The sequence below is a fragment of the Onthophagus taurus genome, chromosome 3 (assembly GCF_036711975.1).
Source record: "Onthophagus taurus isolate NC chromosome 3, IU_Otau_3.0, whole genome shotgun sequence".
NCBI lineage: Eukaryota > Metazoa > Arthropoda > Insecta > Coleoptera > Scarabaeidae > Onthophagus > Onthophagus taurus.
In genome coordinates this window covers 2871260-2898623 of record NC_091968.1, presented here as the reverse complement: position 1 = coordinate 2898623, position 27364 = coordinate 2871260, and the positions used below count along the sequence as shown (strand labels likewise).

At 34.3% G+C, this 27364-nt stretch overlaps 2 protein-coding genes across 3 annotated transcripts in view; one reads left to right on the top strand and one right to left on the bottom strand.

Annotated features, from left to right (window-relative positions):
- The window catches only part of LOC111423968 (importin beta11), a 27784-nt gene extending 8796 nt beyond the window's left edge, over positions 1 to 18988 (top strand). For both annotated transcript variants that reach the window (XM_023057358.2, XM_023057357.2), the window contains 4 exons: positions 10319 to 10501; positions 10560 to 11488; positions 11542 to 11759; positions 18157 to 18988. In XM_023057358.2, coding sequence (XP_022913126.2) covers positions 10319 to 10501; positions 10560 to 11488; positions 11542 to 11759; positions 18157 to 18578 — 1752 coding nt within the window. In that variant the 3' untranslated portion in view covers positions 18579 to 18988. The remainder of the gene's footprint in view (positions 1 to 10318; positions 10502 to 10559; positions 11489 to 11541; positions 11760 to 18156) is intronic.
- LOC111423977 (glutamate-gated chloride channel-like) lies at positions 18873 to 27364 on the bottom strand. The gene is made up of 8 exons (XM_023057368.2): positions 27205 to 27364; positions 27009 to 27133; positions 26880 to 26947; positions 26596 to 26819; positions 26458 to 26540; positions 26103 to 26393; positions 25832 to 26049; positions 18873 to 19330 (listed from the first exon to the last, which is right to left on the bottom strand). Exons 1-8 carry the CDS (start codon positions 27276 to 27278, stop codon positions 19160 to 19162), a joined length of 1254 nt encoding a protein of 417 aa, XP_022913136.2. The 5' UTR covers positions 27279 to 27364; the 3' UTR covers positions 18873 to 19159.

The following is a 27364-nucleotide window of genomic DNA, read 5'->3' as shown; positions in this document are numbered from 1 at the left end:
TTCACTAATCGGTACTTGGTAATATCCATTAGCTAGGTCAAGAGTAGTAAAATATTTCTTACCAGCAAGTTTATCTAGTTGTTCATCTATCAACGGCATTTGTGTATGCTCTTTTCGGGTCACCTCGTTTAGTCGCCTGTAATCAATACATAAACGCTCTCCTCCTGTATTCTTACTCACCAGCACAACAGGACTCGCATACTCAGATGTTGAAGGACTAAGAATACCAGCTTTCAATAATTCACCGACTTTATCGTTGACTATATCTCGCTGACTATATGCTAGCCTATATGGACGACTTGATATTGGTTTTGTATTTGTAACTTCAATTTTCATCTCAAACAAATCCGTGCATCCCAAATCAGAATATTTATCCGCAAACATTTGGTCATGTTCTTCTAATAATTTAACTAACTCCATTTTGTCACTTTCTTGTATTTCTGCATTTACATCAACTTTTTGCTTTTGTACTTTCATCTGAGTTCTTGCTATATCTACTATTTCTTGTTCTGCTACAGCTTGGTTACAACCTTTATTGAAATCTTCATTATCTAAATCGACTTCTACATATTCAATTTCTTTAGTTTTCTGTTCTTCAATCTGACTTATCGTCAAAGTATTATATACCCTTATAACACGGTTATTAGGATTATCTAAAACACTTCTTCCAATTATTATTGGTTCATTCTGGGTCGAATCAGGTACAACAAGTACTTCAGATGTCATCTCTATTCCATCTATTACTATTTCAACATTGGATTCTCCTATTGGTCGACATTTCCCTCCCCCAAATCCTGTCAGTCTTACAATAGAGAGTTTATAATGTAATTTTAATTCATCTGCTTCCTGTTGGCGTATTGTAACTACATCACTACCAAGATCGATAAATGCTACAATGTCGGTTTTATTAATCTGTACAATTTTATGATATTCATCTCTACATGTATATTGTTCTACTTTATTTACTCGCCTTGGTGTAGTACAATCCTTCGCAATATGCCCGTCTCTATTGCATTTGAAACATTTTCTTTGTTTTGGTTTGCTGCAATTTGTCGCCATATGACCAGTTTCACCACAATTGTAACACCTTCTTTCATTCCGAGAAGCACTGACTGACTTATCACCTTGTGGATCATGGAATGTATCTCGTTGAGTATTTCCCCTTAGATCGGACATATTTTTCATGGTTGCTTCATAATCTTTTATTTTTGATAATAAATCTTGAGTATCACATGGTGTACTAATAGCTAATAACTTCCCAAGTTCTCTATCAGGTATTCCCATTATGATATATTTTACCAACGATTTTTCATTTATCTCACCCTTATTTCCAATAGCTTTCATGAAATATACATAATTCTCGTATGATTCATCAGGTTTCTTTTTCTTTGTTGATAATTCAAAATGAATATCAACGGCAGTAGGAAAATCAGCAACGACCAATTTTTTGAACTCAACCCAACTTGATATCCGGTCTTGTGCTCCATTAAACCATAATTGTGCAGCGCCTTTTAGTTTAGACAGTAAGGTATCATCTTCCCAATGAAACACCTGTGCCATATTTTCGACTTTTTTAATCCATTGTTTCGCCGTCAGTGAATGTAATTTTCCAGGGTCAAACTCAGGTAAAACTTGATTTCCAGAATTATAAAAGTAATTTACGCTTCGTCCGGAATCGTTTAATTTTCTTTCTCTTTCCATCAAATCTCGTTCCCTCTTTAACAATTCTCGTTCTTGTTGCGGCAATCTTCTTTCTCTATCGATAGACGTTTTATCTTCAACATTGAAATCTCGTATTGTTGAACAACCAAATTCGCCTGTCACGTCCCCCGTTTCTCCGTATTCACTCATTTGTTCTTTCTTTTTTTTTTTAAACACCACGTATAAAGTATTTAACCGACGCAACACCTGTAATCTTTCTCGAATATACTATGACGTCACCACAATCCGTTAAAGTAGCGTCCACACTCGTTTCCAGAATCGTCCACGTTTTTATTGTTTTTCTTTTTACTAACTGGTTTGATTTATTTATCGCACCGCTGCTCTGTTAGATATCACTTTATTAACAATATTCTCAATAAACTACAAGTCATCAATTTATAACAAACGAAATAACTTCCAACGCCTCACACATTCGGCTCTCTAACTCAACTCTGACTCTCTTACTAAACTAATGCCCTTAACCGTCCTTCCCACTCCCTACTCTCTCTCTTCTTCATCTCTTTCTCTCTCTTAGCAGTATCGATCTTCACAAATGGCAAATTTTTTTTCAGTGCACTCATTTTCTACTGCCTCATCCTTGTCCAAATGTATTGTCACCCTAAAATATGCTAAAGCTAAGGTTTGTTCCAGTTTCATCGTTTCAGTTTTAAATGTTAATCAAAAATCTGTATTACAGCTTAAACGATGTTTTATTTTAAATGTTTTTCAGTATCGGTGCTACACGTGTTTCGCCTAAATAGGAATGAATCTGTAGCTGTACTGACATCGTGCCTGTAGATGCCTATTTAGGCGAAACACGTGTACAACCGATACTAAAAAACATTTAAAATAAAACATCGTTTAAGCTGTAATACAGATTTTTGATTAACATCTAAAATATGCTATTTATGATTTTACTATCGACTTCTAAAACCACTTATGCATTAACTTAGTGGAGCTACTTCCTGTAGTAAATTTATTGTATACCTAATAGCATCAAGGACCAAAGTGTTTTCACATCTTAATTTTTCCCTTAATATACTTAGCTGAATGTTATCTTCGACTGCATCCTCATTATGTTGATTAAAATCTGAGAGGATGTTTCTAAAGACGTAACATTTAGGAGATAAAAATGTTCATGTCGCCTACAAATCATGTAATATAATTTTGAAACATAATCAGCCTTATTAAACAAATGGCAGATAATCAAACGTGAGTCGTTTCTTCGAAATTTTTAATCTAGGAGTAGTTTTTTCTGCTAATGATACATAAGTTTTGTTAGGCAATACAATCCTGTCTCATCAGCTTTATAAATCTGATGTCGCTTTAGGTCATGCTCTTGAATCAGACGTTTTAGATCCTCTTTAAAAGGTTTTACTGCATCTGGGTTAGCCGATAATTTCTTCCCAGCGATTTTCAAAAACCTTAAGCCACAACGCAAATCAAAAATATCTTATAAATAACATAAAAAAATAAAATAGGGTATTTTTCAGGTTGTCATGGCGACCCCGCTGTAATGAAAATAAAGATTAAGAGAAAAGAACTATTTATAGTGTTAATAAATAAACAGTTTTATAAGTTGTCGTTATTAAAGTGTAATGAATAATTATTATAGTATACAGGGTGTATCAGGTATAAGTAGAAAAAAATTGAGGGGTTATAGGGGCTCCTCTTTCTGAATAAAAAATTCTTATAACACAATATCCCATTCTTTGTCCTTCCTAAGATATGATAAAGTGAAGGGTTTACATGTTTGAGTACTACAGTTTAATGAATTATACTAAGCAGGCTTTTCTTTGCAATTTGTAATTTGTTTCTAGTTTTGTAATTTTGTTGTTTTTAATACAATAAGCAAGTTTATTTATTAAAACCTAAATTTTTGTAAATTTTCAGATTAAAGAGTGATAAAACAGAAGTGATAAATTTATCCGTATAAAGTAAACAACTTCTAAAAAAATATCTCAAAAATTACTTTTATGCGTCAAATTATAGCTATATACATAAGCAAAGCCTATAGCTAAGTATAATTATACAGCAGTACTTAAACATTCAAACCTTTAACATTATCGCATCATATCTTAAGAATGGCAAAGAATGGGACGTTGTGTTATAAGAATTTTTTATTCACAAAAAGGGGACCTATAACCCCTAAAATTTTTTCTACTTATACCTGATACACCCTGTATATTGGAGAATTTTAGCGTTAGTGAACTTTCTGAAAATTGTACAAAACAAATAAAACTTGTGGTCAAAGTGTTTTTGACGAAATGGCAAGGTTGTAATTACATGTATGAGCGTTTTAACAACAAGCATATGAAATGGCTATCAGAGCTTGCAGCAACAGCACCAAAATGTTCAAAGCAAAAGAGGCGAGACAGGCCAAGAAACTTATTCGAAGAGAATTCTGAACGCAGTAAGCAACGACATGTGAACCAATTGTGTCAAATCTCTATTCAGAAACACTGTGCTTGGCTGCAGAATCAAGCTTGGTGATATCAGGCAAAAGAACTGCAGCCTAGGTTGTGAAATTAGCAATACAATCTTCGCCCAACACATTAACAAAAATGAAAAAGGTGCATGATACGTCATCCTCTGCTAATATAAGACCCAACAGCCCTGAAGAAGCTCTCTCTTATAGTGGATCTTGAGTTGACAAAAGAGGATTATACAACGATGTGACTTGGAGCAAAAGAAAGAGGGACTTTTTTATCTCTCATATCATGTGATCATAGAGACAAAGAGGAAGTGTTATTCAACAAATATTATGATAACTTAGAACGCGGTTGTGGTGTCAGTGATAGATCGTCTTATACATACTACGCTACGTTTAGCACAAGTGCAGGCTGATGTAATAGTTCAAAACATTTCGGAGGACTGTGATACTATCGAAGTTTATTATAAATGGGGCTTAGATGGCAGCGGTGGACACAATATTTACAAACAAAATTTCGCCAATAATTCAGAATATGCGAATTCGATCATTTTATGTACGATCGTGTCACTACTAATTAGAGATGTGTAACACTGTGCTGCGCGGCGCAATTGAGTTAACTCAATACAGTGTGTTACGTGCGCTGATACCCAACTTTAAAATGAGTTAACTCAATTGCGCCACCGTTGCCGTAGAAGCGCACGCTGGTGTGGCTAAGGATATAGGCGCAACACACTCGTAGACCCAAAGCAGTTTAACGCACAACTGCTATGGCGCAAACGGCATAAGACTTAGGGCTGCTATTTTCAAATATCAAGCAAATATAATGGCGATATTGTACAAAACGCGTCATGTACTCCTTATATTCACGTTCTGTACAGCGCCACCGAAACATATACCATTTTGCGGAGTTTAACAGGGCTAAAAATATGATAGATCTGTCAAATAGTTATAGAAGGTTTACAGATATGTAGGTGAAAATACCAGCCCTTAATCACGTATAAAACCTGAATTTGCTAAAACTTAATACGCGTACTAATGAATCATATTTAATGTTTTCAATTAAACAACATGTATAACATGGAAAACGTATATTCAATAATACATAGGAGGTGTGTACATGTGCAATAATACATGTCTGTGTACAAGAGAACGAGACAGCAGCAATTTATAGCATATAAATTGGAGTTACAGAAGTGGCAAGCAAGGGGCGAAAATGATAAAGAAAAAGTAAAGGAAAGAAAAAAATCAAATAGCGGCCGAATTTTATAAAGAATTGGGCCAAAACAATGTGGAGGCAATAGTAACGACGGAAACACAGCGCTGAGATTTTTTAAGAATTCTTTGCTTGTTTCCCAAATAAAAGGAATCGATAAAGAATTAATACGAAAATTTGCAAATACACTTTCCATCATTTCTTGTGGGCACTACGTTAAAGAAAATGTATTGAAAAACTATTGCTTTGAAACAGCACAAATCGCTTTATGGTTGCTACAAAATGAGTGCCACTGTTCACAAATTATTAATACATGGAGTTGACATCATAAAATCTTTCCCTTTGCCAGTGGGTCAACTATCAGAAAACATAATTGAGACAGGCCATAAGGGGTATAAAAAATTAAGATAATATTATTCCCGAAAAACTTCAAGGATCAACATCAATACTGATCTATCTTCGGACCTTATTGTGACAAATAATCGAAAAAAAACTAAAAAAAGGAAAACCCAAGGTAATGGTGATTAGGAGTCTAATGATGATGAGGATGTGCATACAAAATAATGTTGTACATTATCTACTTATGTTACTAATTCAAACTATACAGGGTGTTAATGAATGATGTGCAAATACTTCAGGGGGTACGGGTGAAAAAACACGTCATTTTCGATATACAGGTGACCATTCAGGGTAACTATGTATCTATTTTTTACCTGCATACATTCTGATAACCTTTAAAATCTCTGTGATTTTCTATAACTGTTAGTGTTTTGCATTATTCTCGAATTTGTCATCGTTTTCGAGTTACAAATTTGCAAAAATAGCGATTAATGCGAACCAAAGATACATGCACTGAAAGAAATAGATTGTACGAATCGTATTATAGAAAAAATATTATACATGCAACAATTCATTGTGTTATATTGATTATATTTATTGTACTGAATACAATCTCGTCTCGCTGTCACTTTTCGTAGTAAAGTATTATACCTTATACAGAGCGTTCAACAATGATTGTGAGGTGTGAATTTTCCGCTTTTGCGTTTAATTTTTAAGGCTGGTATAAATTTATGTTTAAAATTTATCAATGTGTAACTTTTACAATTAACAAAATTTAAAAATGTGTATTAAACCAATTGATATTTATTCACATTTTGTTATAATAAATGTTGAAATTTGTTAACTCGAAAGCAATTAAAACATACCACGCCACTGATTGTTAAAAATATATCGAAAACACCAGCTGGCACCAACGTTGTTTGTCAAATGTTACTAAAAGTCAAGCGCGCCAAATTCAAACACCTTACAATCATTGTTGAACACTCTGTAGTATATTTTTAGTGCATAGTACAATCCATTTCTCGCAGTGTGAAGATTTTTATCTATTTTTGCAAATAACTCGAAAACGGTGTTAAATTCGAGAATAATCCAAAACACCAAAAAGGCGAATAAAAGGACAGGCAGTTGGAATATGATATCAGAATTTGTACAGGGTACTCAAAACGAAAAGGTCCCGGTACGTATATGGGTCGGAGACTAAAAAAATGAACACGTGTGTATTGCCATAGACGGTCTAAAAGTCTCTTTTTGTCTAAGAGACAAAAGATGTATCAAATTTGAAACAATTATTTCAGAAGATACTGAAGAAAAACTCAAAATTCGAAAAAATAATTGAAACTTTTTCACCCTGTATATCGAAAATAACGGGTTTGAGACCATTTGTATATTGACATTTTTTTCATATTTTGCCCATTAGTACCACCTCCTAAAACATCTGCACATCATTCATTAACACGCTAATAAACAAATTGACATGAAATTGTTTTCTTTTTAAATTAGAACATATTAGAGGGTTTAGAGTGTAGATCCATGTTGCAAGTGAATTATTTAAAAAATAAAACGAAAAACTTCTTAACTTGCTATATTTAGGCTCACTTTTACCACCTCTTGATAAATTTAAACGATAGATAAATTGGTGCTCTTAGGTCCATTACTACCATCTTTTAGTTAAATTTATCTTATAGATAAACCCATCTACTAGCCAATCAGAGCGCTTAAAATAGCCGTAACCGTGGTAATAATGCCTTAGATAGCTTAACCAGAAGATGGTAGTAATGGACCTTAGCCAATGAGAGCGCTTAAAACCGCTGTAACCATGGTAATTATCTATCGGTTAAATTTATCTAGAGGTGGTAAAAGTGGGCCTTAATAAATTTGAAGTCAAACTAGTTTCGGGGCTAGCCCCATCCTCAGTGACAATGTCAATAGAAGACTAATATTGTAAACTGAAGATCATCAAAAAGGCAATTGAATGCATGTATAAAGCTGAAGGCGATATAATGTGTCTCGTTTCTTCACGTCTCTTTAAAGGTTCAACATGGTTTTTGATTATTTTTCAACAAGCGTTTATAATAACTTGCTTTTTTGCTGTCGCCATTTTAATCATTTTGCTGTACATGTTTAACACCGCATTATATCGCCTTCAGCTTTATACATGCAATTCAATTGCCTTTTTGATGATCGTCAGTTTACAATATTAGTCTTCTATTGACATTGTCACTGAGGATGGGGCTAGCCCCGAAACTAGTTTGACTTCAAATTTATTAAATATAACAAGTTAAGAAGTTTTTCGTTTTATTTTTTATATTAGAGGGTGTTTTTTTAAGCCAGATAGAACTTACAAAAAGGGTTAACTGTCAAACGAACTGTCATACTGCGGTCACTTTTTGATATTTATAATCAATATACTCCGGCAAGTTATCATGAATAGATTGACGCTTGAACAACGCTACCAAATCATCCAGATTTACTTTGAAAATTAGTCATCAATTCGCACAACTTATAGACGACTTCGTGATTTGTATGGCGTACATTCGTACATCGTTCATCTGAGCAAGCCATCCGTCGAACTGTGGATAGATTTCATACCACATACTCTCTAAATGATGCAATAACGCCAACACGTCGAAGGAATGTGAATACTGAAGAGAATATCGCCGCTGTAAACGAAAGTGTGGAAGAAAATACAAATTTATCAATTCTTCGTCGGTCACAGGAATTATGGTACTGTCTGTCCATTACGTGGAAAATTTCGCCCAAAGATCTTGGCCTACACCCGTTTAAGATCCAGCTGATGCAGGAATTAAAGCCACAAGACCATCATATGCGTCGTTCTTTCGCCGATTACGATCCAAACCAGCTGGAAACAGATCCGATGTTTTATGACAAAATGAGCCATCAGCGATGTGGCTCATTTTTGGCTTAAGGGGTTTGTTAATAAATAAAATTACTGCATATGGAGTGAAAGCAATCCACAACAGATCCTACAGACTCCAGAAAACATCCAGAAAAAATGCATCGTTTGGTGTGGTTTCCACACTGGTGGCATTATTGAACCTTATTTCTTCAAAAATGAAGTCGGAGCTCGTTATGGTCAATAGAGATCGTTACCGCACCATGATCAATGAGTTTTTGATTGAAAATATGGATGACATTGATCCGGGCGAGAAGTGGTTTCAACAGAAGAGAAATGGACCTGTCAATTGACCTTCAAGGTCGTGCGATTTGACACTTCTCGATTATATCCTGTGGGGCCACGTGAAGTCATTGGTTTATACTGATAAACCAGCAACAATTGACGACTTGAATGCTAACATTTTTTTTTGTTATTCGTGATATATGACCAGCAATGCTCGAAAATGCGGCCCAAAATTAGACGTCTAGAATGCGCTTCGTCAAGAACAGCCGCGGTGCCCATATGCCCGAAATCGAAATTGATCTTTCGAACAAAAAAATTTTTTGCATTAAAATTTAATTTTTTGTGTTATCTTTGTCAATTTAAAGTTCTATCGGGCTTAAAAAAACACCCAGTATTAAGCACCTGATATCAACTAATTCTAATTAGGTATTTTTCTGAAAGATAATTATGAAATAGGCTCCACATAAGCATTCAACCAACACTGACCATGAAAGTATCAATATTCAATTATTTTGATAATGAACTCTTTTCTCTTTCTTTAAAAAACCAATTGTACAATTTCTCTTCTAAAAGTGGAAATGCAGACTTTTTCAAGATAATCTTTTTTGATAGTTTTGGCGTTTTATCGACAATAAGTTTTTAATTTTTTTTTTACCACAAATTGTTGATTTTGAAACTCCGTATTTATCAGATAACGTCGTGACTGACATTCCTCTTTTACCTTCATCGATTATATTGGCTTTTTCTCTTATACTCAAAAATTTCTTTAATTTCTCCATCTTGTTCTAAGCGTAATACAACGTGCTGTGAATGCACGTTGCATTTATATATCGGAGGCACATTCACAGCAACCTTTATACACACGACATGTTGAATGTGCTTCAAAGTACAAAATAAGAGATTTCCCCGAGCGGTATATAAGTAAAAACCCTGACAGAAAGGCACAATACACTTGTTCGCACCATCGAAGGTCCACACTGTTCACACTATACGGCGTTCAATGTAAATAATTTCGTCTTCACACCATCGGCAGGTGCTCATTACCGAATGTTCGCATCATCGCGAGTGTACAGGTGTCCCAAATTCGTTGTCTGCATAGACTATCTCCGAAGCTAAAAGAGAACGTATTTTACATGTCATGATTTCGTTTTTCGAGAAACTGCTAATGCCGAAAACTCCGATTAGTTATCGTCTTTTGCTTTCGCCATATAAAAAGTTGCCCATGCAATGTTTTCATTATAATACTCAATTTTTGGTAATAATAAGTGAAATATTGTCGTTTTCGCAAATTTTTCAGTTTTTGCAGATAGGGCGAAAACAAAAAACTATAGCTTATGTTCGAATTATCTCTTTTTAATAAATACAAAAAATAAATAAATAAAAGAGATAGACAAAAAGTAGTTTACATGTCATGATCTCGTTTTTCGAGAAGCTAATGCCGAAAACTCCGAAAAAAATTAAAAAAATAATTCTTTTAATAAATTTTTTTTAGCCTAGTATGGAAACAATATTCGTAACGCTCTTCCATGAATTTCGAGAGACTTTAGCACCGATTTTACTAGAAATGATCCGCGAAACAAACTGCATGGTTTCCCCTGATGATATGGCGGGAATTTTAAAGAAAGACGCCGTTTACAATGCCGTCGGTTTAGCAGCATATGACATGTATGATGAGGTATATTAATTTTAAAAAAAAACATGAATAAAAATCATTTATAAATAAATCTTATTAGGTGGACTTTGACCAATGGTTCATGAACACATTAACCGAAGAATTAAAAGTAAAGGATAACAATTATCGTGTAATCCGGCGTAGAGTTACCTCGTTAATTGGAAATTGGACGGGAATTAAATTATCACCTGAACTCCGACCCGCTTTATATAATTGTGTAACAAATCTTTTAGAATCTGATGAGGATATGGCAGTTAGATTAACCGCTTCGACCGCTTTGAGACACGCAATAGATGACTTTGAGTTTAATTCCGAACAATTTCGACCGTATTTAGATAGATCCTTCAATTTACTTTTTTGTTTATTAAAAGAAGCTAAAGAATGCGAAACGAAAATGCACGTTTTAAATGTAATGACTTTAATGGTTGAGAGAGTTGGACAAACAATCAGTCCGCATACAGCGGCACTTATTCATTTCTTGCCACTTTTATGGACGGAATCCGAAGATCATAACATGTTGAGGGTAGCAATTGTAGCAACTTTGGTACAATTAGTTCGCGCTTTAGGACACGTTAGCGCCGAATTAAACCCGTTTTTGCTTCCGGTCATTCAATTAGGAACGGATGTTACTCAAGGAGCTATTGTGTATCTTTTAGAGGATAGTTTGGAATTATGGTTAACAGTTTTAGAGAACTCCCCAGTTATGACGAACGAGTTTATGCGATTATTCGATAACATGCCTGGTTTATTGGAGTATTCTTCCGAAAATTTACGACTTTGTTTAATTATTTGCGCCGCACATATGCTTTTAGATCCTGAAAATGTAATGAGAACACAAGGAGTGGAAATTATTAAGATTTGCGATGGAATGATGGCCGATATGAGAAATGAGGGGCTTATTATGTTAACAAGATTAGTGGATACCTTTATAAGGGCCAATCCGGAAATTGGGTGTGAAACTGTTAAAAGCATTTTACCTAGGATATTTGAGTAAGTGTTACTAAATTTGTTTAATGGGAATGTAACTATTTTTTTGTTGTTAGATCTGTTTATAAAGATAACGATGTTTACGTTATAATGTCTTTAAACTTTTGCATACTCTCTCGAGTTTTAATATCATCCCCTTCGATTTTCCGCGAGGTTCTTTTAATCATAGCTGGACGACATAACTGTTCGGAACAGGATGTTTTAGCAACAATATTAGATGTTTGGATCCGCAAAATGCGCAATGTTTCGCAACAAGAACAAAGAAAATTACTTTGTAAGTAAATACGAATATTCTTGGTATAATGGACCTCGTTAAAACGGACTTTGAATGTAATGGACAAAATATTTTTAAGTCACACGGTTAATATTATCTATTTAATAAATTAGTATATTTAAATATAAATGTTAGAATTCATAGATAGCCTCGAACTCGGGTTATTCCCCAAATTCGTTTATGAATATGAAATAGATAAACAAATATTCCCTTAGTTGTTTATACGATGTATAAAAATCAAGGATGGTACTTCTAGTTTTAATTGTTATTCAGCGTTTAATTGTTGTATATTTATATTCAACTAAAACAAGAAATAACACTATACATAGAACTAGAGACATTCGGGTTTAGCCGTCTTAAGAAACGAATGGCTAAACCAGAATGTTTCTAATTGTAGATCTAATGTACAGTTCTACTTTTACAGTAGCACTGTCAATAAGACCTAGAACTAGAATCATTCGGGTTTAACTGTACGTCTCATAAGACGGCTAAACATGATTATAGTTCTAGGTCCTGTGTTAGTTCTAGTGCAAAACTATAACTAATACTAGACCTACAAACATTCGGGTTTAGCCGCACGTCTCTCAAGACGGCTGAACACGAATGATTCTAATTCTACGTCTAGTGTTAGTTCTACTGACAGTGCTAGTGCAAAACTACAACTAAAAACATTCGGATTTAACCGCACGTCTCTCAAGACGGCTAAACCCGAATGATTCTAGTTCTAGATCTAATGACAGTTGTAATGCAAAACTAGAACTAACACTAGACGGCTAAACCCGAATGAATAGTGTTAGTTTTAGTTTTACAGTAGTACTATCACTAAGACCTAGAACTAGAATCATTCGTGTTTAGCCGTACGTCTCAAGACGGCTAAACACGTATGATTCTAGTTCTAGGTCTTGTGTTAGTTCTGGTGACAGTACTAGTGCAAAACTAGAACTAACACTAGATCTAGAAACATTCGGGTTTAGCCGCACGTCTCTCAAGACGGCTAAATCCGAATGATTCTAGTTCTAAGTCTGGTGTTAGTTCTACTGACAGTGCTAGTGCAAAACTAGAACTAACACTAGACCTAGAATTAGAAACATTCGGGTATAGCCACACGTCTCTCAAGATGGCTAAACCCGAATGATTCTAGTTCTAGGTCTAGTGTAAGTTCTAGTGAAAGTTGTAATGCAAAACTAAAACTAACACTGGACTTAGAAGAGACTTAGAATTTTTCGAGTTCTAAGTCTAGCGTTAGTTCTACTGACAGTGTTAGTGGAATACAAGAGCTAACACTAGAACTAGAGACATTCGGGTTTAGCCGTCTTAAGAGACCCACGGCAACAAGCAAGTTATTTATTGTTTTATCTCCTAAACGAGATCTAAATTTTGAGGTTAATAAATCTGCTGAAGAGAAGCACCGTTCCGATTTCACACTTATTAGTGGAATAGTTTTCAAACATTCAAAAGCAAATTGAAAATTTTTACCTATACTACCGCCATTATTAAATATATCAATTTCCTGGATTAATGTATTGTTTGATGTTTATGAGATTGTTGTTTGTTTAGAGCAGAATGAAATTTTTCTTTCAGTGTCTGATTCGTTTCCTGCCGTTGAAACACCGCAATTAGTAAGTCACCTTCATCATTTTCAAACATCTTTTGTTCATCTTTTGATGTTAAACGTAATATAAGTTTCTCTACTTCGCTGGCAATCATTTGATCATTTTTACCCCTTTTGAGATAACTTAACACATTCGCATCAGGCTATTTTTCGTAAAATTTACCTATAAATCGGGGTATTTTAATGAATAATTTTGTTATGATAACTAGATGTTTCTCACATTACAAACAGAATTTAACGTTTAATAACTTGTTTAAAAATATTTTATTGAAATTTTCAAAATTTGTACATAACTATTAGAATTTTTTTTAGTCTTTAGGTTCAGTTTTTAATCGAGAAACTTTACTAGGATGTCATACTTGCCAAAATAATACAAGTTTTTTTATATAAACATAGGATCGCAACTCTTTTGAATTCGAGCTATGAGCTGTCAAAGTTGAGCCAAAAATTTATATTTTATCTTTTATTTCGGGTATAAGTAAATCGTATTTCTCTATCGAATAATAAAAACCGGATTATCTTGAAAACGATAAACTTTAGCGCATTTTGATAAGAGTACCCTTTTTGCTTAAAAAGTATAGAGAATAAGGATTTTTATTCAAAAAGTATACTGTCAGAAAAGTTATTGTTATTTACGGATTAAGTAAAGAATACGTTACAGAGCGCATCTACCCGCTATAGTAAAACGGACTTCATAATCGTCTTTCTTATGCCAAAAAACCTCCGTATACAAAATTTGAAAAGAATCGGTTGAAATACACGTGTAATATTAAATAAAAATCAATTTAAAAATTTAATTTGAACACCTGTATCTCCAAAACAAAGCGTTTGTCGACCTATGTTTATATGAAGTTTTTGTGTTAATTTTAAAAGATCTATCGACTGTTAAAGTCTAGCTACATAAACCTGAAACACCCTGTATATCTTTTGTTTTTCCATTTTATTTTCTGGTTTGTACTATTTGAGCGAATGAATTGTACTTATCATTTTTATCTCTCTTTTATCCTTAAATATCAACAGTAGCCATTTTTCATTTATTCGGCGAAATACTGTGTCACCTTTTCTCATTTTTTTTATGTCATTTTGTAAACTTATTGGTAATCCCTGATCGTTCCGCAAACTCTAGTTTTATGTTGTAATAATAATTCTGCATTTTGGACATTATTATAATAATTGTCTTGGTATAAGTAATGCCACTTTCCTAATACTGGATGCAAAACTGACAACATGTAATTTCTTGTAATTTTTTACCTTTTGCGCAGTATATTTCTAGATTTATTAGATATCCAGATTTACTTTCGCATACAGCCCGTACAATCAACCCATATTTTATAATCTTAGCCGGATTATACGTTCTAAACGATAGCCTTCCTCTCCAAGGAATCAAATCGTGTGCGAGTCATAATTTTTGCAAATATTGATGTTTCAAAGGATCTTTTGCCTAATAATCTTGTAATTTACTTTTTTTACCTTGTGGTGAGGCCGCTTCGGAACGGTCACGATCTTTGGTAATACCGCTGCCACCAGAAACAGTATTTCGTGCTTCCTAACTCTTAGTCTGAAGGACCCCTAATTGATCTTAGCAAATTAATCAAAACTAAATGACAAGCGCGCGGTCACTATTTCAGAACCGTGGGTTCTTGCACTAAGGCTCTGTCAGGAAAAGGGGAAAATCAAAAGACAAGTGTTCTAACCACACTTAAACTATATTAACAAAATAATAAGAAATAATTGACAATGAACAAAATGAACCTTAAAATCTACCTACGTTTATTTATGACCCGACGTTACTTAACCCCGACAGCTAATTCTCGTTGACAGATAAGTGATAACGGAAACTGACAAATTGACTTACTCAGGACTTGTATTCCGATTTGGTGGTATACCGATGGATCGCAACCCTGGATCCTTTTTGGTGGCTTCTCGAAATTTAACCGGGAAGGTTCCGATACCACTTTCGCACCAAATCCTCAGTAGAAACACAATTTCCGACACGACACGGATGCCCGAAATGCAAAGAATGTTTACAATTGAAACTAAGTCACAGTTCTCGATATGCGACGACACTTAGAATTGGCGTTAAAGCGAATTCTAAGTTGCTATCTAACGGAGCGTTGACGACGCTTCGACTCAAAAATCTCTTAGGTTCGTTGTGATTCTAATTGATTCTCATGTGATTGTTATGTGATTTTTGATTGTCCAGAAAAAGGTCCTACAAGCTCTTAAGTAACCTCGGGTGTTGGAGGGGTGCAAAAACCTTCTTGAGGCGTTCCTATCGCCTGGATGTTTTCGACACTTGGGCCAATTCAAAACACGGGGCAGATGTTTTACAATAATTTTCTGAACCAATGAGGGAACTTGGGGAAGGGAACAATTTTTGTACAACGGGGCCAGAAGATAACATCCGCCACTAGCTAATCCCAAAAATCATCACGTAAATCCCAAACTCTGGGAGCCATCAGACTTTACGTTTTCTAACGTCTATTTTATTCCCGAATTATTACAACCTGTCCCATTAAAATTACCAGTCCACTTTAAAGCATTTTTATAAACTTTATATATTTCTTATATATGTCTTTCATGACACAGGTACAAGAAGAAGTCATCATTAAAAAATAACTCATCGATGTTTTCGGGGTTTTCTTCAATCGCTAGACCAGGATTTCCTTCAAATGATTCTAACTGTGGTGGTATATCAATATCACCCCATACATCAGTAGTGTATCAACGTCTGATTCACTATCGGTATTTTCATCCTCCTCTGATTCACCATTACTATTATCTCATCCTCTTCTGATTCAGAAGAAGTATTAGTTTCTGTTTCAGATAAAATAGGTTTACATTTTTTTCTCATAGCTACGATATCACTATTATCATCACAATCACTTGGAAAATCTGATAATTCATCATTAATTTCGTCACTTTTGTTTTCAATTTCATGTAATTTTGAAGCAGCTTTGAGTCGATCGCCAACAAAATCATGAATCTGAAATATCTATATCTAGGCCTCAGAGCTAAAAAAAAAGGAAGGTTAGTTTTAAAATGTAAAAAAAGATTTTAAACCCTTTGGTCGATCTTGGCAAGACATTAATATAAAAAGTCGATCTTGATCAAAAATTGGTGGACACCACTGATATAGAAGAATTAATGGTTCTCCTTTCTCTTATGCGTGTTCTAAACGCATTAAATAAATCTTGATCTAAAACTGATGGACACTTATCTATATCTCATTTATCATAAATTGTAAAGCTATATCTGCTTTTCCTAGTGTAATACTCCGCTGACATCAAGCTTGTATAGTCAGCTTTGCCGGTTCCAATATTGTTACTAACGCTTTAATAAGTTCGTATTATGAAACTACAAGAAAGGACTCTTTTATGTCAACCATTGCTTTACATATCCATTTTTCTGAAAATTTCTGTTCTTATCATTTCTGTAAACCATGTGCTAAACATAATTGATGGCTTCGTGTAATTAGGCGTCCCAATTTTTTTTATTACATCAGCTCCGTCTGTAGTAACTGCAACTACATCTTGGATAAACTTAATCCAAATTCATTTAATCGCGCCTGTACCATGAAAATACATTCTTCACCGGTATGAATGTGTAATTTTTATGACACCAATGTTCCAAAACATTGTACCATCATGTACATTAATGTTCATAAAACGTTTATTAGAAATGGACATTAAATGTAAGACTAAATTTTATTCCATTTTCCTTTTGTTTATTTATGGATTGAATAATATGTGCGCGAATTTTTTCATAAGAATTTAGTACACGACTTCTAATAGTGTTTGAAGAAGTTGGCAATACAAATTCTCGACCTTGCAGAGATTCTCATAAATCCATGGATGTAATGAAAACAGAAAACGACAACCCATCTAATGATGTCATTCTAGCGAAAACTGCATCAAGTATTTTTTCAGTTTTTATCAAATAGTAATCTGTTAATTTTATTTGTTTAGAGGGCTATAATGTACCTAAAGTACTAGGTGCATTTAAAGTTGCAAGACAAGCTCGTTCTTTTCGTTGCTCTTTAATGTTTATTTTGCGTATTATCCTTTGTTTTCAGAATAGTAAAACATTTTTTACATTTTGCCGTTTCACCGTGATCAGCACCAGTTAGAAATTACCTGTAATTTGATGTATGGATACCAATGTAATACCAAATAATGCTAGAAGTTGATACTGGTTGAATTCCTTATTGTCAAAATCGCGTGATTGCCCATGAACACTTATTCTCTGTTCGTCTATTTTCCTAGACAATAAAAAAAAACAACTACCGAACCTATAAATAACCTTGTCCAGCTCGGGGAAGTACACAAATATTGAGGGAAAGGTAATGTCGAATGCGTGCTTGCAGTATCAACCGATCGAGTCTTATTCTTCAAAAAATAGTAAATTAATGACATAAACAAAATCCCGAAATTATAATCGATTAATAATTTTCGGGATTGCAATACCTATTCTAGAACTAGATCCATTCGTCTGAAAACGCAAAGCTAAACCCGAAACTTTTTAGGTTTAGTGTTAGTTCTAATTTTAATTGTTATTCAGCGATGACGTCACGAATGGGCCTTCGAGCTGTTTTTGGGATGTAGCAGTTCTTTTAGATTCTACCGTCCTTGATATAAATATAAAGCTGGCCGAATTTGTGTGCATAAAATTATTCATATAACAGACTTTTCGCTATAACGGACACTTTCTTCCCCATATTAATCCGTTTTAACGAGGATTTACTGTATTTTATTAAAATATATTTATTAAATATTTTTTATTTAGCATTAGCTTTATCCAATTTATTAACATCACAAAGCAATCCAGTTTTGGAACGTTTTAATGGAATCATGTTAAACATTTTGGAGACATTAAATGATATAACTAAATACGATGATAATGGAACCTCTTCCGATTCGTTATTGATGCCGAATCTTGGCGAAGAACCGAGTGCGGATCCTCAAGATCAGTATCAATTTCAATTTCAGGGTTATTATCCAGATGATCGTGAATACGAAACGGATCATGAACATAGGAAAAATCAGCTGTTAAAAATCGATCCGATACATACAGTTTGTCTTCGAGATTACCTTCAATTGCAAATCGTTGAATTGCGAAATCAAATCGGACCGGTTAATTACCAACAATTGTTGCAAACGTTAGAGGCGGATACTCTTCAACAATTAAACAGTTTTGTAACCATGTAAAAAGGTGAATGTAAATTGAAAATTAAAATATTAATTAAAGTTTAATTCAAAGAAAATAATAATAAATGATTTAAAATGGAGTACTATAATAAACATAGTAGAAACAAATATAAACAATATAAAGTAAAAAAAAAACAAATATGAACAGTGTGGATTTTGATGAATACATAAAAATTAAAAACAATGTAAGTATTAGGGAGATAATATAAAATTGGAGTGGAAGGAAAAATGTTTCGCGGGAGACGGAAATGAATTGTGCCTCATTATTAATTTTTTTTATAATAAACAATCATGTTATTAATGTAACATTTATTGTAATAGATTTAAATGTGAATCGATTAATTTTAATTAATTGCGCATGTTTTTAACAAAGTTATTTTTTTGTTATAATAAAATTATATAAATATTTAGTTTTTCTTTTACAATGAAATCCTAAAAATTTGATCTTGATAGATATTACAGAAAAACGACGATAGTTTTAGTCAAATTCCGCACCAAATTAGTTTACAACCCGACTAAAATACCTATTTTAAATTCCACTGTTTTTTTAGCAGATTTCATGATTTCTACAAACTTTTTACTTATTCCATAATTAAGGAAACACAAGTAAGACTATAAATAAAAAGAAACAAGATGTAACTCATCGGAAATAATGCTCTGGAAGCTGCATCAATATCATTTAACGTTTCGTGATCATCAAACATCCAAGCTTTCATTTTAATGATAGCGTTCGGTTTATCGAATTTCTCAACCTGCAAATAAATTAATTAATGATTTGTAGAGATTTAGTCTTCGAGCGAGCGGGCAGTCATAAAATTTATGACAATTTGTGCATTTTTGGCAAAATACGTTATAAAACACAAAAAATTTACACATTAATTGCTGATTTATAAGGCCGTATTTATATTATGAGATGTATTAAGGGATATAAATGTATTATAAACATATTTTGAGTCATACATGAAGGTTTCGGATAGTTGGCACATTTTTGAAAAATACAGATCCGTAAAGGAATCCAAATAATGAATCATTTAGACGACAGTACAATCAACTTAAAAACAAGTTAACACGTGATATTCAGAAACACAAAAGAGAATATATAAACAACATAATAAATAAAAGCAAAAACTCAACAAAGGCACTGTGGACTTGTATTAATGATATTTGTAACAAAAAGAAAACTGAGACCAAAATAACACGTATTCACGTACAGGCTGAGGTAGTGAATGGAGATAAGAAGATAGCCGACGAATTCAGTAACTATTTTAGTGGATTGGGAATAGAGTACATCACATATGTACAAAGTTCAATGTACCTCTCAGAAACAGACGAGTTGGAGGTTGCTGAAGTCATTAAAAGTCTAAAACTAGGGAAAGCTCCTGGTTTCGATGAAATAAGGGCAGAAACTCTAATGAAAGTCACAGATATCATTGCGTCTCCACTATCTGCAATTATAAATATGTGTTTTGGTGATGTTTACTTTTCAAAGGCATTAAAAATTGGAGTAATATAGCCAATATTTAAGGATGGTGACATACATCTGACTAAAAATTATCGACCAATAACATTAAGTGTAAACTTGTGAAGTTTTTTGATAAAAATAATGCGATTTCACCTAATCAATTTGGCTTTAAAGAAGGAAAATCGACAGAGGACGCAATGTGTGCCTTAACCCGGGAAATATATGAAGTTATGGATGAGAAAATTCCTGCAATGTGCATATTTGTCGATCTATCAAAAGTGTTTGACACGGTTTCTCATGAAATATTGCTAAAAAAGCTATACGCATACGGGATCACAGGTCACGTGTACGATATACTTAAAAACTATTTAACAGACCGCGAACAAACAGTTAACATAAATTGGGAAACCTTGTTGTTGATCTGGAAACTTTTATTCCACAAGCGTCATCAGTAAAATATTTAGACATAGTTATTTATCAACATTTACGCTGGAATTTATAGGCTGATAACATTGTCAAGAAAATCAGAGGACTAACAAGCAGATTTAGGTACCTGTCACAGCTTTTGGATAAAAGACACCTGAAAGTTGTTTACTACTCCCTTTTGCAATCACCTATATCATATGCTGTTTTGGGTTGGGGAGGGGTAACCGACACTCATTTGGAAAAAATTAATAAAGTACAGAAATCGATATTAAGAATAATGTACAACAAAAATATAACATCACCTTCAAATGAGATATATAACATAAGCCAGGTGTTAGACACAAGGCAAATATATAGCCAGAAAGTATTAATGGATCATTCCTATGATACAAGAAACAGGAACATAACTGCAAAACTTCCAAAATGTAATAAAAGAATAGGACAGCGTAGCCTAAATTATATAGCCCAAAGCTGTACCCCCAGAAATAGGAAGATTATTGCATTCTAACCTGAAAGACGCCATAGTAAAAAAACAAATAAAACACTGGATATCCCACAAGGGACGATGGTTTTTTTTCTGAAATGATCAGCACCTAATTCAATTCAATGAGCCCAAAGATTACGATAAATATACCGACCAAGACTGCACCAATGAAGTGCTTCAGTGGAAAATTTCTACTATACATATGTTTATTCAGGAATTATTATTACTTTTTGCTTGTAACTTTTACATGAAATGTATATTTTTCTTTATATTCTTTGTGTATTTTGTATTCATACTATTGAATAAACATTATTATTATTATTATTAATGACAATTTTGTCGGAATCGAAATTTTTAAATTTTTACTATTAATATAAGATAACACTATGTTGCATATTCTATTTGAACTAACACTAGACCTAGAACTAGAAACATTCAGCAGCTTTATACTAGCACTATCACTAGAACTAATACAAGACCTACAATCATTTGGGTTTAGCCGTATTGAGAGACGTGCGGCTAAATCCAAATGTTTCTAGTTCTCGGTCTAGTGTTAGTTCTTGTATTACACTAGCATTATCACTTGAACTAACACAAGACCTAGAACTAAAATCATTCGGGTTTATAAGTTTCGAGAGACGTGCGGCTAAACCCAAATGTTTCTAGTTCTAATGTTAATTCTAGTGATAATGATAGGTGGCGCTAGTTGGAATAAGAAATCACTATGTTGCATATTTTTATTGAACTAAAACTAGAACTAACATTAAATCTAGAACTAAAACGTTTCGGGTTTAGCCATGCGTCTTCAGAGTCTTTAGAGACGTGCGGCTAAACCCAAATGATTCTAGTAGTTCTAGGTATAGTGTTAGTTCTACATAGCAACACTGCTAGTGTAAAACTAGAACTAACACTATACCTAGAACTAGAAATATTCAGGTTTAGCCGTGCGTCTGAAAACTTAGGGTGCGTTTACGTTGGAGCTGAGATAAACGATACTAGCAAAATAACGAAATTGTTGTCATAGTTTTATATGCAAGTGTTTATATTGGAGCGACGAATTGTCACAAGCTTGACACCCGACTAACGATAAGAGCTACGCTAATTGTATTTCCTATTTTCTTTGCTATTATCAGGTGTGGTCGGCATGGATATCGACTGTTTAATTAGTGAAATTTTTGTTAGATCCCCCTTGTGGGACCAAAAAGATAAAAATTACCACAACAGATCTGTTCTGACAAATCGTTTTCAATTCATTTTGCGCAGCTCTTATCGCTGCTCTCATTGTTGTTCTTATTGTTTATCGCAGCTATAATATATAAACACCTGCATATAAAACTATGACAACAATTTCGTTGTTTTGGTAGTATCGTCGCTATTATCGTTTATCGCAGCTCCAACGTAAACACACCCTAAATCCGAAACATTCTAGTTCTAGGTCTAGTGTTAGTTCTAGTTTTAATTGATATCCAGCTAGATTCTTGTATATTTTTATTGATGTACGCACGGCTAAACCCGAAACTTTTTAGTTCTAGGTCTAGTGTTAGTTCTAGTTTTAATTGCTATCCAACTAGATTCGTGTATATTTTTATTGAAGTACTTGAAAGGTTAATTAATGAAGAAAAATATATGATATGAAAACTTGTTCTTGCAACAAAAACCACTTTTGACAGGCTGCTAGTGAATATGAAAAGCCCTTTTACATAAGTCGAATGAAATCTACTTTGAGGACATAAGTTCTAAGAATTAGTTTTGGAGTTTGTTTCATAAAGAAATTGAGGAAATTGGACATACACGTGATCATCCGAAAAGTAGTCGCCATCATGTATCAGACGAAACAACAGCAAACGTTTTATGATCTGTGATTGAAGAAAGAAAAATGGCATCTTATAAAGTACCATTTGTTCAAGAATTGAACTAAACTTGGTTATTGGATCGATTAAATGATAAGCCAGAATTTTGTAAACAAATCATTTTTTCTTACAAAGGCAAATTTCTATTTAAATGGTACAGTCAACAGACAGAACTGCAGATATTAGTCGGACGAAAATCCTCATTGAAAGATGGAGACACGTACACTGTATCCTCAAAAAGTTAATGTATGGGCAGAAATTTCCAATGATCTATGAGTACTAGGCAATTTTGAAATTAAAATTAATTCTGGAATTAGCCAGACGCTTTCCATATGATATGAATCCTCGTCTCGTACACAGACTGCTTTGGTTTCAACAAGATAGAGCCTATAGCAGTGGTGTCCATAATGTCGATCGCCAACAAAATCATGAATCTGAAATATCTATATCTGGGCCTCTGAGCCAAAAAAGGAAGGTTAGTTTTAAAATATAAAACTTGCGGCTAAAGCCGAATGTTTCTAGTTCTAGGTCTAGTGTTAGTTCTAATTTTGCACTAGCACTGTCAGTAGAACTAACACTAAACTTAGAACTAGAATCATTCGGGTTTAGTCATCTTGAGAGACGTGCGGCTAAAGCCGAATGTTTCTAGTTCTGGGTCTAGTGTTAGTTCTAGTTTTGCACGAGCACTGTCAGTAGAACTAACACTAGACTTAGAACTAGAGTCGTTCGGGTTTAGCCGTCTTGAGAGACGTGCGGCTAAATCCGAATGGTTCTAGTTCTAGTGTTGGTTCTAGTTTTACACTAGCACTGTCAGTAGAACTAACACTAGACTTAGAACTAGAATCATTCGGGTTTAGCCGTCTTGAGAGACGTGCGGCCAAATCCGAATGGTTCTAGTTCTAGGTCTAGTGTTAGTTCTAGTTTTACAATAGCACTATCACTAGAATTAACACAAGACCCAGAACTAGAATCATTCGGGTTTAGCCGTCTTGCGAGACGTGCGGCTAAAGCCGAATGTTTCTAGTTCTGGGTCTAGTGTTAGTTCTAGTTTTGCACTAGCACTGTCAGTAGAACTAACACTAGACTTAGAACTAGAATCATTCGGGTTTAGCCGTCTGGAGAGACGTGTGGCTAAATCTGAATGGTTCCAGTTCTAGGTCTAGTGTTAGCTATAGTTTTATACTAGCACTATCACTAGAACTAACACAAGACCGAGAACTAGAATCATTCGGGTTTAGCCGTCTTGATAAGACGTGCGTTTAAATTCGAATGTTTCTAGTTCTAGTGTTGGTTCTAGTTTTGCACTAGCACTGTCAGTAGAACTAACACTAGACTTAAAACTGGAATCATTCGGGTTTAGCCGTCTTGAGAGACATGCGGCTAAATCCGAATGGTTCTAGTTCTAGGTCTAGTGTTAGTTCTAGTTTTACAGTAGCACTATCACTAGAACTAACACAAGACCCAGAACTAGAATCATTCGGGTTTAGCCGTCTTGAGAGACGTGCGGCTAAAGCCGAATGTTTCTAGTTCTGGGTCTAGTGTTAGTTCTAGTTTTGCACTAGCACTGTCAGTAGAATTAACACTAGACTTAGAACTAGAATCATTCGGGTTTAGCCGTCTTGAGAGACGTGCGGCTAACGCCGAATGTTTCTAGTTCTGGGTCTAGTGTTAGTTCTAGTTTTGCACTAGCACTGTCAGTAGAACTAACACTAGACTTAGAACTAGAATCATTCGGGTTTAGCCGTCTGGAGAGACGTGCGGCTAAATTCGAATGTTTCTAGTTCTAGTGTTGGTTCTAGTTTTACACTAGCACTGTCAGTAGAACTAAGACTAGACTTAGAACTAGAATCATTCGGGTTTAGCCGTCTTGAGAGACGTGCGGCTAACGCTGAATGTTTCTAGTTCTGGGTCTAGTGTTAGTTCTAGTTTTGCACTAGCACTGTCAGTAGAACTAACACTAGACTTAGAACTAGAATCATTCGGGTTTAGCCGTCTTGAGAGACGTGCGGCTAACGCCAAATGTTTCTAGTTCTGGGTCTAGTGTTAGTTCTAGTTTTGCACTAGCACTGTCAGTAGAACTAACACTAGACTTAGAACTAGAATCATTCGGGTTTAGCCGTCTGGAGAGACGTGCGGCTAAATTCGAATGTTTCTAGTTCTAGTGTTGGTTCTAGTTTTACACTAGCACTGTCAGTAGAACTAAGACTAAACTTAGAACTAGAATCTAGAGTTTGTTTTATTTAAATTGACTTAGAACTAGAATCATTCGGGTTTAGCCGTCTTAAGAGACGTGCGGCTAACGCCGAATGTTTCTAGTTCTGGGTCTAGTGTTAGTTCTAGTTTTGCACTAGCACTGTCAGTAGAACTAACACTAGACTTAGAACTAGAATCATTCGGGTTTAGCCGTCTTGAGAGACGTGCGGCTAAATTCGAATGTTTCCAGTTGTAGTGTTGGTTCTAGTTTTACAGTAGCACTATCACTAGAACTAACACAAGACCAAGAACTAGAATCATTCGGGTTTAGCCGTCTTGAGAGACGTACGGCTAAATCCGAATGTTTCTAGTTCTTGGTCTAGTGTTAGTTCTAGTTTTACACTAGCACTATCACTACAACTAACACAATACCTAGAACTACAATCATTTGGATTTAGCCGTCTTGAGAGACGCACGGCTAAACCTGAAAGTTTCTAGTTCTAGTGTCTATCCTTGTGGGATATTTTTATTGAACGAAAAGTAGAACTAACACTGGACCCAGAATTGCCTGGAACAATGCCTGTACTAGTAAGCTATGTTGCATTTTATGTGGGACAGTGCAAGTGCACTGTAGTTTCGTAACTATGGTTATTGCATTCATATATTGTGACTTATATGAAATTCCAGGTATGTAGTTTGAAAATGTTAGATTTAAAAAATTTATCGATTTCAAATACGGACGTGATGTCATAAAATGTATAACTCGTGTTATGAAATCGGTCGCGCCCGCTCGAAGGTTAATGTAAATAAATAGTACATATAAATAGTAAATATCGACCTGTTCTACATCATCCTTTGCAACAGATTCTTGAGTTTCAAGTTTTCTAGTTGATTTGACTTCAGTTACATGAACAAAAATCGTTTCTAATAAAGCACAAAAAATAAACGTTAAAGTCATTCCGGTGAAAATGTCGATTGCTTTTGTATATGGCACTTTTGGCATATTCGAATTTACATAGGATACTTGAAGAGATGTCGATAAAAGAACTCCAATCCCTAAAACTCAAATTAATCAAATTTTATTGTTGATTTAATAGAAATTTTTTCACCTATTAAAACTCTGGCTGTAATTAATTTCGGGTTTAACCAAAACGGAAAGCACGATACAATGAAAGCCATCCCGCAAGGAATATAAACTTGAACCAGATAATATCCCGTTCTTCTTGCGAATTTGAAATAGAGCGTTAATCTTGAATATTCACCGGATTCCATGGCGATCAAACCTCTATCGGTCCAGAAGCGTTCAACTGTGAATAATGGAATTAACATATCATCGCCCAGAGTTACCGGAGTGCTCTCGTTAGTCCATTCTAAACTAATATCGTCCGCCTTATATCTATCTAGAATTAATTAAGAAGAAAGTTTAAATATATATTTTTTTTTAATTAAGAATTTAAATCTTACAACTTTCTATTGTTAACGGACATACTTGGGAATCCATGGGGTACAACGCAAAAAACATTTTGCATCTTAAAACCAAACTAACTCTGTTTAATTAAAAAAAATAATAAAAACTTAAAATAAAATGTATCTAAGCAAAACCTTGCGCTTGTTAAGACGGTTCCATCTCTATAAATTTTCCTGAAACTGTTCGATTCCATTAAATCGTGCGTCCGACTCGAATGTTCGTTCGTAAAGAACAAATCGGGCATCCAAATTTGTCGGATCTCGTTTAAAACGATGTATTTGATGTTATTTGCGGTGTTGTTAAATTCTAGGCGTTCGTCTTTCCATTTCTGACGGACGTAGAATTCCAATGAAAACATCTTAAACGAAATAAGAATGTTTAAATTTCAATTTTATAAACATTTTCTCATTCAACGCACCATATTTTTATCGTCCACGTTTGTTATTGATAAAATATGCATGCTAACTTGTACTGTTGTTGGACTATCTAAATTAAAAGAGCAATCCACTCTTAATATGTAATTAATTACGTAACTTAATAAACTTACCCTCTTCGTTTAATATTCCAGGTTTAATTTGCCCGTCGTATCTATCTGGATTAAGCAAGTTATTCAGTATAGCCTTCTTCTGCTTGAGTAAACTAGCACTTGCACGACCACGTGGCGACGACGCTCTGCAAACACCAAAACGAGAAGTTATTAATTTTCAAGCGTCTGAGGAGAACTTGAAATTGCAAAACTTTACATCAAAAGCAGCACCACCATCAATGTTACCAACGCCCTTGAAGAGACAGTGAGAAACGATGATTTCAATTGCATCTTCTAAAATTGATTAATAATTCACAAAAAGAAGTGAAGATTCCCTCAGATTCAGATTATAACTGAACTGAGTTAAAGGTTTTTTG